Raw genomic sequence first — 20,055 nt, forward strand, 5'->3', positions numbered from 1 at the left:
ACCACCACCCAATTGTTGGCTGTGCGGAGGAATGGGGTTAGGCATGTGAAGTGAAAACGAGACTATGAATATTTAAGCATTCGATTGTAGGTGTGCGTTATGGAAATTTAGGGATTGTAGGCATGGCGAAGGGGTTGCAAAGTGTAAAATTTCATGGGTGTGTAGTTTTAATTAAAAAATAATATATAATTATTCGTACACGTGTAGAGATTTTATGTGTGTGTGTGTGTGTCCAATTAATTTACCCACAATATTTGTTGGCTTCACCTACAAATTCACACATTTCTGCCCACTTCTTGTGGTCGCACCGTTTGTTATTCCACAAACTCATGGGCAGGGGGAGTGCTTGAGTCTCAAGTGTGAAATGATTTAAAAGCCTGTGGACTGGGGAATTAAATAAATTTCGGTCAGTAAGGAGAGGAGCCGGCTGAGCCTTCTAATCCCGGTGAGTGCATGTGAGGAGGCAAGATGTGCTGGTTGAAATGTGCCTGGGAAAATTGATTTTCGCGCTCTCACTAGTCACTTCTGTTGCTTGAGCATGTGCTACTCATTTCGGATCTGTTGCCTTTGGTACATTTCACTCTGGTGTTTATACTGGCCAATGGCGGGTGATTAAACATTTTCCAACTCCCGAGGGATGAGATCGAGTGGGATTTTTGTGGGTGGTGAAATTTGCTGAAAATCCACAAGCGCTGTGGGATTGACCGATGGGCATTTTCCGTCCACCTTATCATGATTAAGCTGCGAGGTTCTGCATTTGATTTGCCCTATTTTATTGTACTTTTGAGATTTAATTTAGATTTGAGGAATTATTCTACCGAGACATGGCAAATATTTGATTCTAACGTCATTCTTTATTTAATTCAAAGAATACCAAATTGATGATTGGATTAAACAAAGTGTTTCAATGGAGAACTGACAAACAATAAAATTGTCTAATTATAAGTAAGTAGAATAAATTCACAGTGTTTGAAATTCTATCTTTAAATTTGCACAAAAAAAAGTGTACAAAAGATGCTCAAGTGTTGAATTACTTTGTTTTCTGCAGAATTAATTTTCCAGTTGATTTTAACTGGAACAGAATTGTGCTGTGAAATTGCATTTTCTTTATCTGACGAGAAGTTTTTCTATCTAAAGTAAGTGAGGAGAAATTATTTGTGTGATGATGGGAATTATTATAATAAGTTCTTATCTATAAAATTGCTGTTTCATGGGCTTCAAATAAATATTATTTTCAGAAGACATTTAAATGTCTTCGCAGAAACTTTCTTACGTTTTTGACAGGATTCCTGCTGCTCAATGTCATTCGACGGAGAAGGTAAAATCCAGAGAATCAGTATAAATTCTTCACCATGAGAAATTCGTCTTTATTGTGCCAACTTTTCGAAATATGTTCATTTTTGTTGAAGAAATCTGGTAATGTGAGCAAATACTATGCAATGAAGTGTAATTTTTCACCTCAAAAGGACAGTTTTTAGAAGATTTTCACACACTCTTATTGATTGGATGTGTTGGTCAATGATCACTCTTCAAGCACTTTTCATCCCAGAAATGGTTCTTAGATAAATCTTTCCCTCCAGTCATAAAAGTGAGGCGATGCGGTTGCTTACAAATGTCCTCTGTCTCTCCCTATGATAACCCTTTTTTTATGGCTTTTCAGCCCCATGACCGACAAAGAAGATCCCTAGTTCTGGAGTCGCCGGGACAAAAGGGGTCCACAAAGTGGCAATGATACCTCGAGGGTGATTTAAAATCAACGCTTGGTAATCAAAATATTATTAAATGGATCCATCTTGGTGAGGCGTCAATTCTGCGAATGCAAAAGAGCTTTAGCAGATGGAGAGGAATTCCTTTTTTATTCCTCTTCTCCTCCTGATTCGTCGCCTGAGGGGAGGCCAAGTGTGTGTGTGTGTGTGTGTGGTGTGTAAGAAATGCCTGGGATGAAAGGACGGGAAATATTCATCATTGAGGAAAGGACATAATTTTATTTTCTTTTCTCCCAATTCCACCTCAAACCCCCCATTGACTGGTGGGGCGCGCGTGTGGATTCCTGCCTGTGCTGTGTTGTATGTGTGTGTCTATAAATTTCTCTGCAATATTTTTTGCCACGCTGGGAGAGTGGGAGGATGTGAAATGTCTTTCTTTTGGGTGGAGTGTGGGGGAGAGGGAAGCACTTTTTCTGAGAGGACTTTTAAATTTCACACAGACGAGACACAATTTGATATCTTCCTCGAGCCTCCCGCGGGAAATGCGAGACACAGAGTGCGAGAGGGTGAGCGGAGAGAGCAATCATTTCTAAATAATTTATACAAAGTCCTGAGGAGCGATATCGCATTATATGACGATCATTAAATTCTATTTGTGTGGGCAAAATTGTCACAATCGTGGAGGAAAGAAATGAGGACGAGCGCGATGTGAGCAACAAGATGAGTCTTGATTGTCCTTGGCAAGTTCATTTTTCAGTGTGCCTGGGAAAATCATCAATTTCTGCCCTCGACACTTAACTTCCTACCGTGCGTCAGATAAGAAGGGAAGTGCTGAGGAAATGTGGAAGAGGTGAGAATATTCCCCTTTTCTTATGGGTCCATGAGATGCACAGAAGATAAATTGGGGCAAAATTTCAGAAGAATGTAAGAATAATAACAGGTTAATTTTACTTTTTCTGTGCTAATTGTGTAAATTTTATTCTCTTTCTCACTAAAATATATTCATGAGGCACTCGCTTGTATTAGCATTTTTATCAAGAAACTCATTTGCATAGGAGAAATTTTAAATGTAACATTGTAGTTCTTACGAGAACGTGCACTGTTAGCAATTGGTGGGCTTTTCTTATGATTGTTTGCCCGGGCAGAAAAGAGGGAATGCGCAAGTGAACTCAGTGAAAGGTGGGATTTCTAAGGATAACCTCGACATATAAAGAAATTCAAGGGACTATTTAATAAATTTGCCACACAAGTGTGGATAAAAGACGCGTGGAAAAAATCGCAGATAAATGTATTAGCAAAATACCATGTGTCTTAGCAATGGTTATTATCCATTCTTATCTTCTAATCCACAAGATCAGAATCAAATTGAGGTTTCAGATCTTCTTATATGCTCCTCATTTCAAATTTGGGGTTTCCTTAAAAAAATGCTGCTGAAGAAAAGTGAAGAGTTTATGAAGAAACAATATTGATATATTATGAATTTTGGCTCAAATCGCAGAGTGTTAGAATTGATGCCGCAATGTTTAGGGAGAAACTTGATCCAGGAAGTTTAGCAAAAGACTCTCCGCTGGAGTGAAATCCCATCAGATTACGGGGATAGAGACTTCATCTGTGCTTCAGAGCGTCGAAGGGATTTTTTTTCCTGCGGCGGCTAATTAAATTCCTCAACAGAGAGCGGAACATTTTTATTGCTGGCATATTTGAGAGAATAGAGAAAATCGCATGGTTTGTTGTTTTAAAGCTCCAGAATTGCGCGGGTAAAGTCGAAAATCTCAGCAGGAAGTCGTCGCAAGTGGGTGGAAAGGCGGGATACTTGCGTGGTTATATTGAGTCAATTCAGGACGAAGGGTGAAGGGATATTGAGGGGAACTTTCATCACAATAATTTATCCATGATGTCTCCATTTATGTTTGGAAAATCTTCCTTTAAATCGCGTCTTGTGCTGGGATACTTTGTGTGATGCCATGAGAGGCAAAATTCCATGCTTCAAGGTGATTTTTTCTGCCTCATTTTTCTTCACATTTTCCTTTAGTACGGTTTGGAGTGGGAACTGAATTTCGGGGGAGGGATTCAATATCGAGGGCTGGGATTTTTTCCTTGGCTCTCTTCCTGCGGCAGGAAATGGGAGGTGGAAGTTTCATTAGTGAATGCCATGGGAAAGAAAACTTCCATTATCCCATCAAATGATCCACACTTTGAGTACTTCCAGCCACATTTGATGTTACCTCTCGTCCGCCCATGAAATACATAAAGAATTTTCATGTTCAACTCCGATGCATGTTAATTATATAAACATTTTTGGCGCGAGGAGGGGGGAAGAGAGAGAGGCTGAAGGGAGTGCTGGTGTTTTTGGGTGGCAACAACTGATGTTTCTGATGACTTCAAGTGTTGTTTCAGAACAGGAAGAGGAGAGAGCGCCTAAAAAGGGGGCATGAGAAATGGGAATTAAAGCAAGACACAAGTTCATGGAATATTGTATATTAAAAGTCTCTCTCTCTGCTCTGCACTCGCCCTCTTCACCCGTGCTTCCTCATCCCATCTCCAACTCATTTATGGATTCCTTCTTCACGCAGCATCTCTTTATCTGTTCTCTCTTGCTCTTTTTCCCGGGGCTTCTGGTGTGAGGTGCATGTTATGAAATGTTTATGGCTGGCGATGTCTTTTGGCTGTTTGGTTGTGGAAGGAAGAGCGAAGCTACGCGGAGGGCAAGGAGAGCAGTAAATGATCATAAGTTTTAACTTTAAAAGAATTAAATTGTATTTTGAAGCAATATTCCCTCCATTCGCGTCACACTTCTCGTTTCTTCAATGTGTGCGCCTCGCTTCCTCAATGACTAACAAGAAGTGCTCTGTCTCTCTTCTGTGGTTTGTATTACATGAAATTCTTCAGTGTTTTCCATTCTCAGCACTTCTTTCTTCGCATAGGGCTTCCCATTTCGTCATGTCATGTGTGAGGAAATGCTCGTATGGTGATTTAGAGACAGAGTTATATGAGATTTTCCGGTAAAATTCCTCGTTAAATTAGTGCCGACGACCGGGTGAAAATTGAGAAGGATGGGTGAAATATGTTGTGCCGGTTTGAGATATTTACGATGTTGTTAGTTAAAAGTTTCACATATAATCAGTGTGAGAGGGTCACGCTATGTGTATACCTTTTCCCCCTTCTCAGCGGGAGAGTGTGGCAGGGAAAATTATTATTTATAATAATTGAATTTGCATTTCAAGTGGGAAATGTAAATACTGATCACAAGTGGGCGGACCATGTGAGTGGACGGGGCGTGCGAATCTCTTAAAGTTCCCAGTGAAAAGACAATAAACTCTCGCTTGCAAGAGGATTTCGCTCATTTCACGACAATATCCTCAAGCTTTGCATGGGATTACCACATCTGAATTACTGTATCTATTGTTTCGCGCTGCTCAATTCCCGAGCCTGTGCCTCCTCTGTGGCATATAGTCTTGAGATCTTCATCCCGGCAGCGCATTCCATTCATATTTCGGGGCCATCATATAATCTCAAGGCACACACTCGAGTTGATGTTCGGGAAAAGAAGAATGAAAGAGAAAATTTATATTCTCCATTTCCCCATCGTGGAGAGTTTCTCGTCTCTTCCTGCGTCGCTTTTGTGCTACATCTTCTCAAGCTTGCCAGCAATTCTTTTAGCCAGTGCAAACAAGCACGGCAGGCCACGTGATATGGCACTCCTCTCGAGGGATATTCCGGATTTATAGTTTGTTGACTCGGAATCCATCAGCTATTTTCCGCCTCCTTTTTTTTCGCCGCCATACGATCGAGAAATAAAATTATTCATCCCAAATTCACTTCGCTCACATTCATAAAATCCAAAAGGAAAACATTTACATAAATGTTGTGTTTTATACCCTCACACACAACTTTTCTGTCTTGCCCGCCCCCACCATAGTCATCCTATTTTCCATCTTCGTCACTCCTTTTTACATGACTTTCCACTCTCTCTCTGGCCGGGTATCGCATGGAAACGAGGGTGGTGGAATAAGAGAAAATACAAACAGAAATAGATTTTCCGAAATTGTAATACAACCAAATGTAATCCCGAAACTTTGCCCATCTCTCCATGTCTTTTGCGGCTCGTGCTATAAATTTTCTGCAATCATCCGCACAAGGAGAGAAAGAAGAAGAAGTCTTGAGAGTCCGCCTACAGTTCTGTGGATGATTTTTGTGCAAAAAATTATCTCAAGAATTGAAATTTGCGCTCATTGACAAAGGTGGAAGTGTTTGCATGTCTCTATACATGTCAAATGTCAATGTAACGTATGTGTATGGCATTTTTCATATGTCTCAAAAACAACTGTCGGATTATATTATTACGGTGTGACGTTGAATGTTCTGAAAAGCAGAAAGTTTTGCTGAATGTATTTTAGTACGCCATGGTGGAAATTTAGTCACAGCTTCCAAGACTGATGTTTTCACGTTGATGCAAGAGCGAATGTTCAGAGTTTCACGAATTCTGTCAAAGTTAGAAATTGAAAGAAAATGTCTGGACCCCTTTGTGAATTTAACAAAACTGCAATATTTACAGACAAAATTGCATTTTCAATTACTTACAAAATACTAAACATCCTGAATAGCATTTCATGTTCATCCAATCTTTGACATTCAATCTTCAACACTCAAAGACGAGTCAAAGTCAAGCAATTTTGGAGTGAAACCATTACTCATTGTAATCAAGACCGTAATCAAGATCCTTTGGTGACAAAGACGCAATATACTTATCAACTTGAGATTGAAAGTAAGCATCGCACAGCAATCGATTAATCTGCATTTTGTGGATTTACGCTCGTTCCCTCTCAACATTCGCTCTGACAATGATTAAGGATGAAATTTGTGCGGTTTGTCTGAGGGTCTCTGTGATGTTGGGGGAAAAGATGGTCGCCTCTCGACACAATTGAAGTGCGGGGGTGGACTTTCTTTTTATTCATCATTGTTGCTCTCGTGCAAGGGAGGAAATTGACCACACTATGAAAGTTTCCCCAGGGATTTATTTTATGTGGGCGATGCAGAGACGCTGGAATGGGACTTAGATCGATTCGCTCCACAGCATCCACGATATAAGGCCACAGTCAATCGATTTCCAAAGTCCTTATTCTTTGCGACATGAAAGTTAACATGAGGGCCAGGGAGTGGAGTGGGTGCACAATATGGGAATTCTTCGTTGTGGAAGCGACCATGAAAAAAGGTTAAAAGGGAAAAGATATGAAGGCGGAAAAGTTGGAGGATTTGAGGATGGCACAGAGAAAAAAGTCGACAATTCATTGAAAGGGAAAATGTATGAGTCAATTGAGGGCGAGTGAGGGGTGAGAGATATGTGTATAAGATGAGGGTAAAAGTCATCGGAATATGAAATTAATCTCTCTTGTTTTCCACCCTGAATAACTTTGTCTCATTCACATTTGGGTCTTCTTCTTCGTACTCCCATCATCCTCAGCAAACCCACCCAAGTGTCCATCGTGTTTTTATCTTGTTTCAGCTCCCCTTTTAGTACGAGTATTGCCATTGTCCGGACGAGGTTTAATCCAAAAGGCGGGAAGGAAGAGAGAAAAATTCATCGAAACATCCCACCATAAATATTGAGTGATGTGAATAAATAAGGAGGGCCACATTTTGACCTCGAGAGCACATTTGGGGCTGAAGGATGCTGCGGATGGGCCGTTGATATGGTTGTATGTGCGAATTTGTTACTTTATGAAGAGGGTTAATGAGATTTACGGTGATTCGCCCAGAGCTATGTTCAGGCATACATATAGAATTTTCACAAAACTCTTCTGCAGCAACTTAAACAAACTTACACTGCGGACAGGAAGTTTCAAGTTGTCGCGAGGAAAAGTTGCCATCTCCATTTTTGGGGGTATTTTGGGAAGTCTCTGATCCTCATGAGGAATTCAATAATGTCCTTAGCAGCACCGACAGATAGTTTCTGGAATCCTGGTGGGAATTGTTCGCAAAGTATGCCGAAATGGTCCTAACGTAATAAATGGTCGCCATAAGTTGAGAGCCAGTCGACGTTTTACTATGCTTTCTGATGTTTTAAAATTTCATGCAAAAATTTACATTAATTACAATTTGTTCTTTGTGCATTAGAGAAAATGGTTTTATTTTTTATCTTTCTATAAAGTATTCGAGAATAAATGATGCAGAATTTGCATTTTTGTGTGAGAGATTCTTAAAATAATTGTGGGAATTCTGAAATTGCTTTTGGGAATATCATCCAAAGCCGATGCTCTTCATTACTCGTATGTTTGTGTTTATGTTTTTTTTTTTGTGCACAAATAGTCGAGCGTCATCGCAGACATATTTTTCAGATTTCCGCACAGATAAACAATTGTAGACAATTTAATTGTCTTTCGCCAAATGCACAGCATTTGTTAATGGAACTGACAAATTAGCCTCTATTGCACGTGATAAATTCTCGAATCAGAAATGTTTTAGGATGAGAAAGAGATTCAGGTCGAAAGCAAATCAGGGAATGAGTGAGGGTTAATCTACTATTAATCTTAATATCAGCGTCTTTGTCCTACTTCCCAAGAATACCAAATACTTAATATTAATTACAATGGTGAAACGTTGGCAAATCTGGCTTTCGGTGCGGCACGCATTACTTGGAATAACATTTCGCAGTCATCCCCCAAATCGATTGATTTGAAAGACAGTGCGAGGCTTCTCTCGTCGCCTCAATTTCCTGCCATAACTCATTTTATCGTATTACGTCTTTTCCTGCTCAACGACACTACATGTCCTTTGTGTGTGAGTGTGTGCGGTGGTGTTTTTTTTGTGTAGATTTTCCACACTTGGATGACATCAGGAAAAAAGGCACTAAAGTTGTGCTTTAGTGCATTCAATCCAGACAGAATATTGTTGTAGGACTTCTTATAGCGTTCGATCCATTCGAGGAGAATTTTCCACCCTCGAGACATTGGCAGAAGAGAGAACATTGTGTGCTGAAGAGTGGCTAGTGTGGTATACCATAAGATGGTTAACCATCATCATGTAGCACTTGTCATGACTTTATTGCCTAATCCTCTTCCAACTGGTCACGAGACAAGAACTCACTGATGACAACGACAGAGAGCGAGAGAGAGCGTATGGAATAATTGGGTGGGAAATCCTCTTGCCACCCTCCCAGCACAAGGGTGTGTGTTGAGGAAAAAGCGCTCTTGAAGATACAAGGCTAGAAGGGCAAGAAAGGGGTTGAAAATATGATGATGAAAGATGGGAAAGTTTTTGTCATCATTTTATAGTGTGGCCATTTCACATCTCTTTGCCTCCTTATGGCTTTCTTATGGACTCTCCCGATGGGGTGGGCAATGAGGGGGACATTCAGTGTTAAATTGTATAGAGATCCCCGTGGATTTCGGAAATGGGGATATTCTTGGGAGGGGACTCTCAGGGGGGAAATAAGGAGTCGTTATATCAACCTAGCGCGCACGTACGGTCTATAACATGCATGAATCGAATTGTTGGCATGCACAGAAGATGACAACAGTCACTCAAGGAAGAGAGTCGAGAGACTCAATGCTTCACTGTCAGGGAGAAATTTCTTCCATGATAGACTGTGTCCTTAATTTTTGTCCATTCCTTCTTCGGCAAATGGATTAAATCATGTAAATAACTGTGATGAGATTATCTTTTAATTGTTTTATCCGAGAGAGCATTGTTTTGCGCGTATTCTTTCCCCATAGCTTCATGTTGATGTTTCTATGTTGCTCGGGGAAAAAGCAATTACAAACAGTTTCCTCTGTGTATCAAATAATTTTAGCACGAGTATATTTCTGTAAGGATAAAGAGACACACACACAGAGCAAAAAAAAAATCTGAGTGGGTGTTACAACAATTTCGCAGTGAGGAATTTTCCACCCCATCAAAGCCTCAACTTCTCTTTCTCACCCCGCCATTGGGAGTGAAAGGTTGTCTCTTCTTCCCATGCCTTTGTTTGTCTTGCTTGAGTGTCTCTCCTTTTGCCATTTTACTCTCCCCTCAACCCAAGATTTTCCATTCAGCAATCTTTCTCAAATTTCAACCGTCCAATTGAACAATTGGCGAAGCAAGAAGTTTGTCCGTGGGTGATGCAGTGAGGGTGAAAAGGGGTCTCGCGCGACAGCAGCGGAAAAAAAGTTGGATAAACTAATGACTTGAGGGTTGGACTTCAATTTAACAATTTGGTAATTGTTTTTAATTAAACTTTGAGAGTTGTCCCAAACTTCCCCAGACTCTCTTCCGGGACACACAAATTTAAATGGGGAAAAAACGACGGTGATGGGATGTGTCATTTGCTAGAGATCATCTTTCCATGGGCTTTTTGGCAAATTACTCGCTGTCTTTAAGACTCGCGTTGGGCTGTGAAATTTCGTGACAATTTTCACTTGTGAGTGATTTTTCAGTGCGGATATAATTCAATTAATTGGGGATTTTCAGCTACGCTTGCGTGAAACATGTGTTTGTGGGGATAAGCAGATTAGCTGTCAGCTTGAAAATTGGTGTGTGTATGTGTGCACTTTAAGCGTGAGGAGAGAAATTAGCTATTGATGGATTTGTTAGACGGCCTAAACATAAAACATGCTATAAATGGTGTAATAAAATGGCGAAAAACATTCTCTTCTCCCTCATCGTGCAATTGTTATTTCAATTGGGAGACCATTTAAACGGATGAATTGTAAATATTTTCCTTCGATTTGCCAAACGGCGGAGGGAAAAAGTGCGGGCTCGAGAATGGGTGGCATTTATATGGTTGAGAAAGGTGTCTGGAAGCCATTGAGGAGAGCATCGCGCAGCGCCACGAGCATCAATTTGGCGTAGTATTTTCGCATATCCATCAATCCTCGCAAGTGGGTTTCCACCCCATCGTAAAGCACATCTTTTATTAACTATTTAATGTTGAGTAATCGCTAGAATGTGCCTCTCAGGCCGTGGGGATGCCGCTGTAATGTGTGTATTTGTATGCTCATAAACAGTGTATCTCTTTTCCCACAGACGATGGAGGAGATGGCGGGAGAAAAAAGAGAAATATTCCTCGGAAAATATAAACAGAGCGCTTGAAAGGGGCCCAGCAGAGCACTCTAATGTAGTTTTAAAAGGAAATGACTGTATCGATTCGGAAATTATTTCCTGTCCATGGTTTATGCTGATGGAAAAGTCGCTTTCTCTGTTTGGGTGAAAATTTCACTGTTTTTCCTTCTTTCACTAGAATGGTTTGGGCTTAAGTTCGCCTCTTTCTTTGTTTTGTGTGTGTGTGTGTGATTGCGGGCGGGGGAAGTTGATTTTCCTCTGAGCCGCCAATTCACTTTCCTTTCGGCGTTCTTCAAGAGATTCCACTTGAGATATTTCGACAGAGGAATTCTGTAATATCACAAAGTGGAATACTTTTGGTTTCAAAAAGATCAAAACAAAATTACTTATTCCAAAAATTGAATGACATGAGCAGATTCAAATTCTCAAATAAAAATTTCCCAGTTGCAATAGAACACGTTTCAAATTACTTTTGGAGAAATGCGTCTTTTAGAGATATTGAAGGAAGCATAATATATGTATTAGATGAATGATATCAAAGGTCAGAAGGACTTCTTTCAAGTACTTTCTGATGATTCTTAGAAGATTGAACTTTCTTTGTGAAAGAAGAAACTGAGGAATTGCAACTATTTCACGTCGTATAAATGTTTGGCTTTCAGTGCCAACAAACAATAAAGTCACAGATTGAAAGCTGACCTGCAAGTCTCATAATGTGAATGAAGAGGAAACAACTTAATCTTGAGAAGCCTTTTCTGACGAAAACGCCATTGTTGACGAGGTGAAAATAAAAGCACAGCTCTTGAATTGTTTGAATATCTGCAATACCTGCAAAGAATGGACTTAAGAACACTTATCGAACATTGACAGAGGATTGAAGAAAATTTAAAGCAATTATTTGCAATAGATTTCACAGAAAGTGTATCGTTTATAGTCACTTTATATTTGAAATTTTTCTCCTAGTGGATTTTAAAGAAATATTCCATCGGAAATTGTTGAGCTCCCGGTGGAAATCACTATAATATCAACAAATTTATTATTGACCATCCAATCACATGTCTATTAGCCACCACAATATATACTCTACCCGAGATTAAATGCTGTGGGCGAATTTTCTATAAATTCTCGCCACGAGCACGTGGCAGATGGGAAATGGTTCACGTTCGATGGATTACGTGCATTTCAATCCACTAGTAGTGGAAAACAATCTCTCTGTCTTCTCTTGTGAACATTTTTTGGTACAATATTCTTGTGAAATCATCGTAAAAAAAAAATCTATCTTGAAGCGCACTTTCTCGCTCAAGAAAATTGTTCTGAGAAATTCAATTAACTCCACAATGGCTGTGTTTGTAATTTATCAATTTTATATACAAGTCGACTTGGCGGTGGCTTTTTTTGAAATGTAGCCAACGATGAATAATTTGAAAATAATTTCCTCTCGGTGTCCGAAATAAAACGTGCTAAGTGACCTGAAGAGAGAGAATTGTGGGCTGGGGGAAAAGCGGAGCGCGCCAAAGTTTGACTATGAAGTTGCCACACAGTGAGGCGATTTTCTCAGCACTTTGAGAAGAATTCTTCACTTTCTGACGGCGTAATCACATAAAACTTGCTCCACGCTTGTGCTATTGTTGCCTTTGAATGGTTGGAAAAATATCATTCTTTGTGAATGGCCACGCAAGATGTCGCGCACTGTTGCATTTCTGTCAAACTTTGGCTGCGAAGAATACATAAGTTGCATGAAGAGTGCGGAACACTTTTAATTGTTATGCATATCAGTTTGAGGAAACTTGCTCAGACTTTGCCAAGGGAGATCAGTGGTTGTTGTCATTAAACAAGCACGCTATCGCTGTGCAAATGAGTGGTAAAGTTGGGAGGTGGACAAGTGTCAAAGTGACATTTCTTGCATAATTCATCCGCCAAATCACAAAGCCACACTGATGCACTGCGCGTCCACTTAAAAATTAGATGAGCTCCGCAGAAGTTGCTCTTCAGCTTGAGGGATAATTATCCATGCAAATTGCCATGAGGGGTGGTGAAAAAACAAAAAGAGGATGACAGCGGAGAATTCAGAGTTTGCATCTTGTTTTATTTGCAGATGGGTGAAATGATGAGATAGTCATTAGTGGAAATGAGCCCTTTGCGGGGCCACCATTTGCCATCGCGATGGTTGGCAATTGTGTGCCTCGTGCTGACGGTCCGGGCGCACGATGACGCGCTCCAGCGCCCCCGCCCCACGCAGGACGGCATTCAGCTCTTCAAGTTCACCCACGCGCTGTACAATGTGTCGATTCCGGAGAACAGCGCCGGGCGCACGTTCGTCCAGCAGCCCACGGACGAGGCGCGCATGGGGGTGCACTGGATGCCGGGTCACGAGGTGAAGTACCGCATCGTGGGCGGGGACAAGGAGAAGGTCTTCAAGGTGAGTGGGAAGCGCGACATTTGCGCGTCATTGGCAGAGAATTGACAATTGTAATTAGCTTAAAAGCACAACGGGGAATAGGTTGAATTGAAAGTTTGCCAGTTGTGTCAGATTACAGAACTTAAACAGCTTCGTTTTATGCTGGAATAGGTTTAGTCCTTGGCTTTTATTACCAAGTTTCCTCGCGATTTGTATACATTTCATACGTACAGGATATTAACCATTTTATTTTGTCAGAAATTGCAAAAAATAACTTTATTAACTCTTCCTCTGTTCCTTGCGCCAAAAGTTAAATATATTTTTCAGATTAAACTAGAATGGGGTGATTTCAAATAATATAGTTTTGAATTTCAGCATGAGAGAAGAAAGTTTGTGACGCTGAGTGGCAAAATGTGAATGATTGTTGCAGGTTGAGGAGCGGATTGTTGGTGACTTTGCCTTTCTCACGGTGCGCACACGAACGGGAAATGTGGTGCTGAATAGAGAGAAGACGGATGAGTACAACCTGGATGTCCGGGTGACGGTGACACAGCGGCGCTCGGCGACAAAGGCAATCTACGAGGATGACACGCGTGTCCACATTCGCGTCCTGGATACAAATGATCTCAATCCCCTCTTCTATCCCACCGAGTACTCGGCCACGGTGCCGGAGGATTGTGCGCTTCACCGCAGCATTGTGCGCGTGGTGGCGGAAGATGCGGATCTGGGCATCAACGGTGAGATCTACTACAGCCTCTTGGAGCCGCTGGCCACGGAGCAGTTCGCTGTGCACCCCACGAGTGGCGTTCTGTCGCTGACGCGACCGCTTAATTTTGCGGAGAGGTCCTTTCATGAGCTCATCGTGATTGCCACGGACAGGGGTGGGGGCGTCACCACCAGGGCGACAGCCACCCACGCCAGCAAAGCCAGAGTTCACATCAAAGTGAAGCAGGTCAGTTGCTTCTCTCGTCACCTGTTATTAATTCACTCTCGGCGATTTACCTTCGCTGTAGATTGTAGATAGAAGACAGAGTTTTTTTTCTCACTGCAAACACTAAAGAGAAAATATGTGTGAAAATGTACAGTTTCGCACCACTCTATTCACCATGATGGCTTATCATGAATATTGCCACTTTACTTTGAAGAGTCATGCAATTACAAGTCGCGCGTATTCTTTGCTAGAACGACGTTAATTGAAAGGGAATTTCATTAAACAGTGGAGCAATAGGGAATGTATTTCTCTTCTCTGGCTCAATATTGAGAAGCTTAAATATTGAGCAGCGAGGATTACTCATAAACTTTGCGAGGAAAGGCATCTCATCATCTGCTCTGCAGCAGTTTTATTTTTTTAATATCGCAAAAGAACCCAGAAAAAGAGCTTTCTGCAATTTTCCAGTGCTCAGGGAATCCTCAATTAATTCAATTACCATATTCAATAATTCGATATGAATTTTTTCCTACTTTTCTCCTGCCGTTGATTCTCATTGAAATTGTGCGCCGCGCTTTCATGAAATATTCACATCGAATGGCGGAATTGGAAGGGAGGAGATTTTCAAGAATATTTGTTTCAATTAATTTGCAATGGCAACAGGAGGAGGTTGAAGCAAGCCCATGAGCTTCTTATATGTGCCAATATATGTATACATATGTGGCGCTAATGGAAAAATCCCACAAAGTCTTTGTGATTGTTCAGGACGAAATACACTGTACGCAATGATAAAATATTCAGCAGTGCCGAAAAAGTTCCTCCAACATTTATATGGTTTTAATCTAAAAGCTCTTGACGGCGTGAGGAACGTTATTCTTGGCGCGCTTGCAACAAACGAGTCTTTGTGGTATAAATCTCTGTTAAGGGGTTAGCGAGCGCTGCAGAAGTATCCATCATCCACAAATGGTTGTTCGCCAGTTGGGGCAGAAACTTTGTGTCAAGGGGCAGATAATATGGTAGTGGTGTACAGCGTAGCGAAAGTGTTTGGAAGTAACATTTGTCGTTCAATAGATACTTTTGAACTAGAGTAAATTCACACAATATACCTTTAGATTGTTTACATTATTTTCTTTTGCAAGAAAAAAAAACCTAATGGTTTTTCTAGTTTATATTGGTGGTGTAGAGATTTGAGGCATACTATCTTCCCTTTGCTATATGTCTCACTCGCATTGAGGTGGGCGAAAAAAAAGCACGGTCGAGGTGGAAATAAATACGATATAATTAACATGAGTGCTGAGAGTAATTAGGAGGGGAGAAAGGCGCGGGTCGTATTAATTAAATTTAAGATTGAATTTCTCATTTGCGGTTTTATAATTGTGTGTACTTGTCTCTCTTTCTCTTTTTCTGTTCAACTGACGCAGGTGAATCTCTACCCGCCGACAATCTACACTCAGGCTTTGCCTGAGATCGTCGAGGACTCCAATGCTCACATCTTTGGTATCGTGCGCGTGGAGGACATGGATAAGGGCATCCATGGCAGGATTAAGAGTCTGGATATTGTGGATGGCGATCCGAATGGACACTTTCGTATACGACCGACAAAGAGACACGGTGAGTACAACATTGAGGTGCATCAGTTGCTGGACAGAGAAGCCACGCCGCAAGGCTACAATCTGACTCTGAGGGCTGTGGATTGGGGCATTCCTCCGAGGCAGAGCTACAAAGTCGTGCCCGTGCACTTGGCGGACGCCAATGACAACGTGCCAGTGTTCAGCCGGGAGATTTACGAGGTGAGTGTGCCAGAATCCTCACCGCCAAACACACCCATTATTCGCCTGAAGGTATCCGACCGTGATGTTGGGAAGAATGCCCAGGTGTTCCTGGAGATTGTTGGTGGAAATGAGGGTGGAGAGTTCAGGGTGAATCCCGACACGGGAATGCTTTACACGGCCGTTCCGTTGGACACAGAAACCAAGAGTTTCTACACACTGACCGTGTCTGCCATTGATCAGGGCAATAGTGGCACACGAAAGCAATCATCGGCGAAGGTGAAGATCAACGTGGCGGACATAAATGACAATGATCCGGTGTTCGAGGGGACAAACTCGACAATATTTGTGGATGAGAATGAACCCGCGGGCACAACAGTGACGAAAGTGACAGCAAAGGATCGTGATGCCGGCGAGAATGCTTACATTTCCTATAGCATAGCCAATCTCAATGATGTTCCCTTCGACATTGATCACTTCTCAGGTGTTGTGCGAACATCTAAATTAATCGATTATGAATCCATGCGACGACAGTATGTGTTGAGAGTGAGAGCCTCTGACTGGGGCCTTCCGTATCGGCGTCAAACGGAGATGCAGCTGCACATTCGGATCAGGGATGTGAATGACAATCGACCGCAGTTCGAGAAGGTGGAGTGCAGTGTTGAAGTCCTGCGATCTGCGCCACTGGGAGCGGAGATTTTCACCCTGTCGGCGATTGACTTTGACGCAGGGAACATGATCAGCTATCGAATGGTGGCGGGAAATGAAGATGGTTGTTTCAATCTTGATATGTCGTCGGGGGTGATTTCTGTGGGGTGTGATTTGACAGAGATTGTCGCCCAGCGGCGAGAGATTAACGTGACAGCCACTGATGGGACTCACTTTGCCGATGTCACGCGTGTTCACATCAACATTGTGCACATGCGGAGGAGTTCGACTGGTGCAGAGTGCAGAGAGACTGGTGTGACTCGTCGACAGGCGGAAATTCTGGCCGAGAGTGAGAGGAATAACATGCCGAGAACGGATGTGAGTCACTCTGAGGAGTTTGTCGTGATGCCCAGTCGATATGGTGAGAACATTCACAGTCCGGAGTTTGTGGACTTTCCATTTGAGGTGAGAGTGAATGAGACTGCGGCTTTGGGCACGACCGTGGCGGTGATCAGGGCTAGAGACAGAGATCTCGGCTACAACGGGAAGCTGGTCTTTGGCATATCTGATGGGGATAATGACTCTGTGTTTCGTCTGGATCCTGACACGGGTGAACTGAAGATTATTGGGTATCTGGACAGGGAGCGAGAGGATGAATATGTGCTGAATGTGACGGTGTATGATCTGGGTAAGCCTCAGAAGTCCGTGTCGAAGGTACTTCCAGTTACTGTCTTGGATGAGAATGACAATGCACCCAAGTTCGAGAAGAGTCTCACAAGTTTCCGGATTCCTGAGAATGCGCTCAATGGCACCATTGTGATTGCCCTGAATGCCACGGATGCGGACGCTGGCGAGAATGGCAAGGTGCGATATGGTTTGGTGACGGAAACGAAGGACTTCAGGGTGGATCCGGAGGCGGGAGTGGTGACTGTGAGTGGAACATTGGACAGGGAGCGTCAGGAGGTGTATGAATTGCGTGTCAGGGCCACGGATGGGGCGGAGCGGGGCGCCAGCCTCCACACGGATGCCATCGTGCGGATCACAGTGGAGGATATAAATGACAATGCGCCAGTGTTCAGTGTCCCCGAGGGTTACACGGTGAGGGTGCGTGAGGACGTCCCCTGGGGCACTCTCGTGGTGGTGGTGACTGCCACGGACGCGGACGTGGGCGCCAGTGGTGAGGTGGGCTACAAGCTGCTGCTGGATGAGGAGTCTGACGAGGTGCCGCCCTTCCGGATCGATGAATTCTCGGGCGCGATGCGCACCACCGGCAGTCTGGACTTCGAGGAGCGCCAAATTCACACACTCACCGTGAGGGCATTCGATCGCGGCCATCCATCTCTGGCCGCGGACACTACAGTCACTGTGGAGATTGTGGATGTAAATGAGAATCGCCAGGCGCCGCAGTTTGAAGACTTCGTTCTCACTGGGCGCGTGAAGGAGAATCAACCACTCGGCACTCACGTGATGATTGTACGGGCACGGGACGCCGATCCACCTGGTCCCGACTCTAGAATCACCTACAGTGTGCGCAGCGGAGATGGTCTTGGCCTGTTCACCGTGGATGCAGAAGGTAAGCACTCTCGCTCGACCATTAATTACAGTCCTCACTCTGCCTGGCCCTCCTTCTTCCGAACGAAGAGAGAGAGAGAGAAGGGATGGAACTATTTCAATCTAGGATAATTTTCTTTTAATGAGTTTTCCCCCCTTTTTTGACAGATGATTTCCATTTCTCTGCTCTCTTCCACAACCCCATGTTGAGCATGACTTTCAGAGATTCTCCAGCACCCAGAAATGTCCATTTAACACCGAACAATCCACTGAGATTGAACTCGGGCGTACAAAAGCGGCTGTGCTCAGGGATTTATGTCTCAATCAGTGGCTCTCAATATTTCCTCATCTGCACGCACTGCCATTTGTGGACCTATTTTTATGCTCCACGCATGATAAAGTGCTGAGAATGTGTGCCTCTAATTGAGCAATATTGCTCGCTGAGATTAAATGCGCTGTATTTACCAGGGATTTACATTGAGTTGAAAGACTACTCTTGGATTTCCAACTAGGCAAACTTTTCTGTTGCGTGGGATTTGTGAGACGAATTCATGGGAGAAGAACAAGGGAAAATGTGGTTTTTCTTATGAATGACTTGAGCTTCTTGGGGAGGAATTTGAGAAAGTGCTGAAATACAATGACATGTCACATAAACGAAGAAATTCTTTTCCCTCGATTGTGTGTTCTTGATAACTGTGCTCTCTTCACTTGAATTTCTGATTTAGTACAGCACATTTTTGACTGCTGATTGACAATGTTCAATCTGATCTTTCGCAAAAGCCAGAGAGTTATAAAAGATATTCTTTAGGACATATTGACTTTCACGTGAAACAAACACAAAGAAAATACCCTGTTGATTTTTCCACAATGAATGGAAAAGTTATTAGATTTCATTGAGTGGGTTTTTTTTTCCTCTTTGGGATAAAAATATCGATTGACCGTTCTGAGAAATAGATATTAGTCCAACAATGCATGACAACTTTTCCAATTCTGCCTTTCCGGGAAAAATAATGACTTATTTTGAGTGACAAATTGAGTGCTTGTATTTGAAATGCATTGCATTCTTTATTATGCGAAAAATGCCAGTAAATAGCTTGCAGCAGCTTTTGTATGTTTGGATGTTCTTTTACTGGGAATTCCTGGATGAATGCATTGAAGATTAAGCTTTCCTTTTCATATTTGCACCGAAATATGGCAATTATGTAGGGAGAGAAAAGTTGAAGAAGCGTTGATATGAGCGTCGACTTGGGCGTGAGGATGAGGTAAAGTTATTATGGAGTGGGATTTAAAGTTTGTGCGAGTGCTAGAAGAATGAGGAAGGGAAGAAGGGGGAAAAGTTGGGGGGTTACTTTTCAAATTACATTATTTTTGTATATGTATCGCGTGATTTTAACGACTTCCTTCGCGTACTTTTATCATAATTGCTGGAGATGAGGAATGAATTGGTTGAGTTTTGGCGTGCAGAGGTGGATTTTCGCTCATTTTATTAATTAGAAAATTAGGGTTTTGCAAAACTAGCAAAGTTGCCGAAGGCAAAAGTTCACTATGAGTGAATGTGAAAAGTTTGAGTGTGTTTTGATGGTAAATGATGGATTTTGGGCTGTGCTGATATATTCGTTGCTGGAAGTGTATCAATTATCACAATTAATGTAATTGATGTGAAGTGGGGTCAAACAATCTCGTGCGTACTTCATTATTTGCCCCTCTGGACAGCGTTAGCAAGGGTGAGACAAGGAGTGTGGCGATATTCAAGTGTATTGTGTGGTGGTGTGTATGTTTCTGCCACATTTGGGAATCAAATAGGCGAAATCTTCCCACATTTGCTTCTAGAATCAATTACACCAGTGACTCGGAGACTGATAACATGAGATGTGAATTGATGAGTGTTCCACTTTCTCCCTCAATTCATGACCATGTTGATTTCCTTCCATTTCTCCGGAGGCTTCGTCTGCACTGGGGCTGAAGAGGGCGCGTCGCAGGGTGTGAGAGAGGGAGACTGAGAGGAAGTATTGGCAATGTCAT

At 42.4% G+C, this 20,055-nt stretch overlaps 1 protein-coding gene and 1 long non-coding RNA gene across 2 annotated transcripts in view; both read left to right on the top strand.

Moving 5' to 3' along the window:
• LOC132255510 (uncharacterized) overlaps positions 1-12,942 on the top strand; it is a 30,306-nt gene extending 17,364 nt beyond the window's left edge. The window contains exon 3 of the long non-coding RNA XR_009468187.1: positions 12,835-12,942. This is a non-coding gene — a long non-coding RNA (uncharacterized LOC132255510). The remainder of the gene's footprint in view (positions 1-12,834) is intronic.
• Positions 12,943-12,969: 27 nt separating this feature from the next.
• LOC132256069 (fat-like cadherin-related tumor suppressor homolog) overlaps positions 12,970-20,055 on the top strand; it is a gene marked incomplete at its 5' end in the record, with an annotated part of 43,976 nt that continues 36,890 nt past the window's right edge. Inside the window, 3 exons of the mRNA XM_059752252.1 lie at positions 12,970-13,158; positions 13,568-14,089; positions 15,487-18,055. Of these exons, the coding sequence (XP_059608235.1) occupies positions 12,970-13,158; positions 13,568-14,089; positions 15,487-18,055 (3,280 nt within the window). The remainder of the gene's footprint in view (positions 13,159-13,567; positions 14,090-15,486; positions 18,056-20,055) is intronic.

This window comes from Phlebotomus argentipes, unplaced genomic scaffold (assembly GCF_947086385.1).
Source record: "Phlebotomus argentipes unplaced genomic scaffold, Phlebotomus argentipes genome assembly contig_5, whole genome shotgun sequence".
NCBI lineage: Eukaryota > Metazoa > Arthropoda > Insecta > Diptera > Psychodidae > Phlebotomus > Phlebotomus argentipes.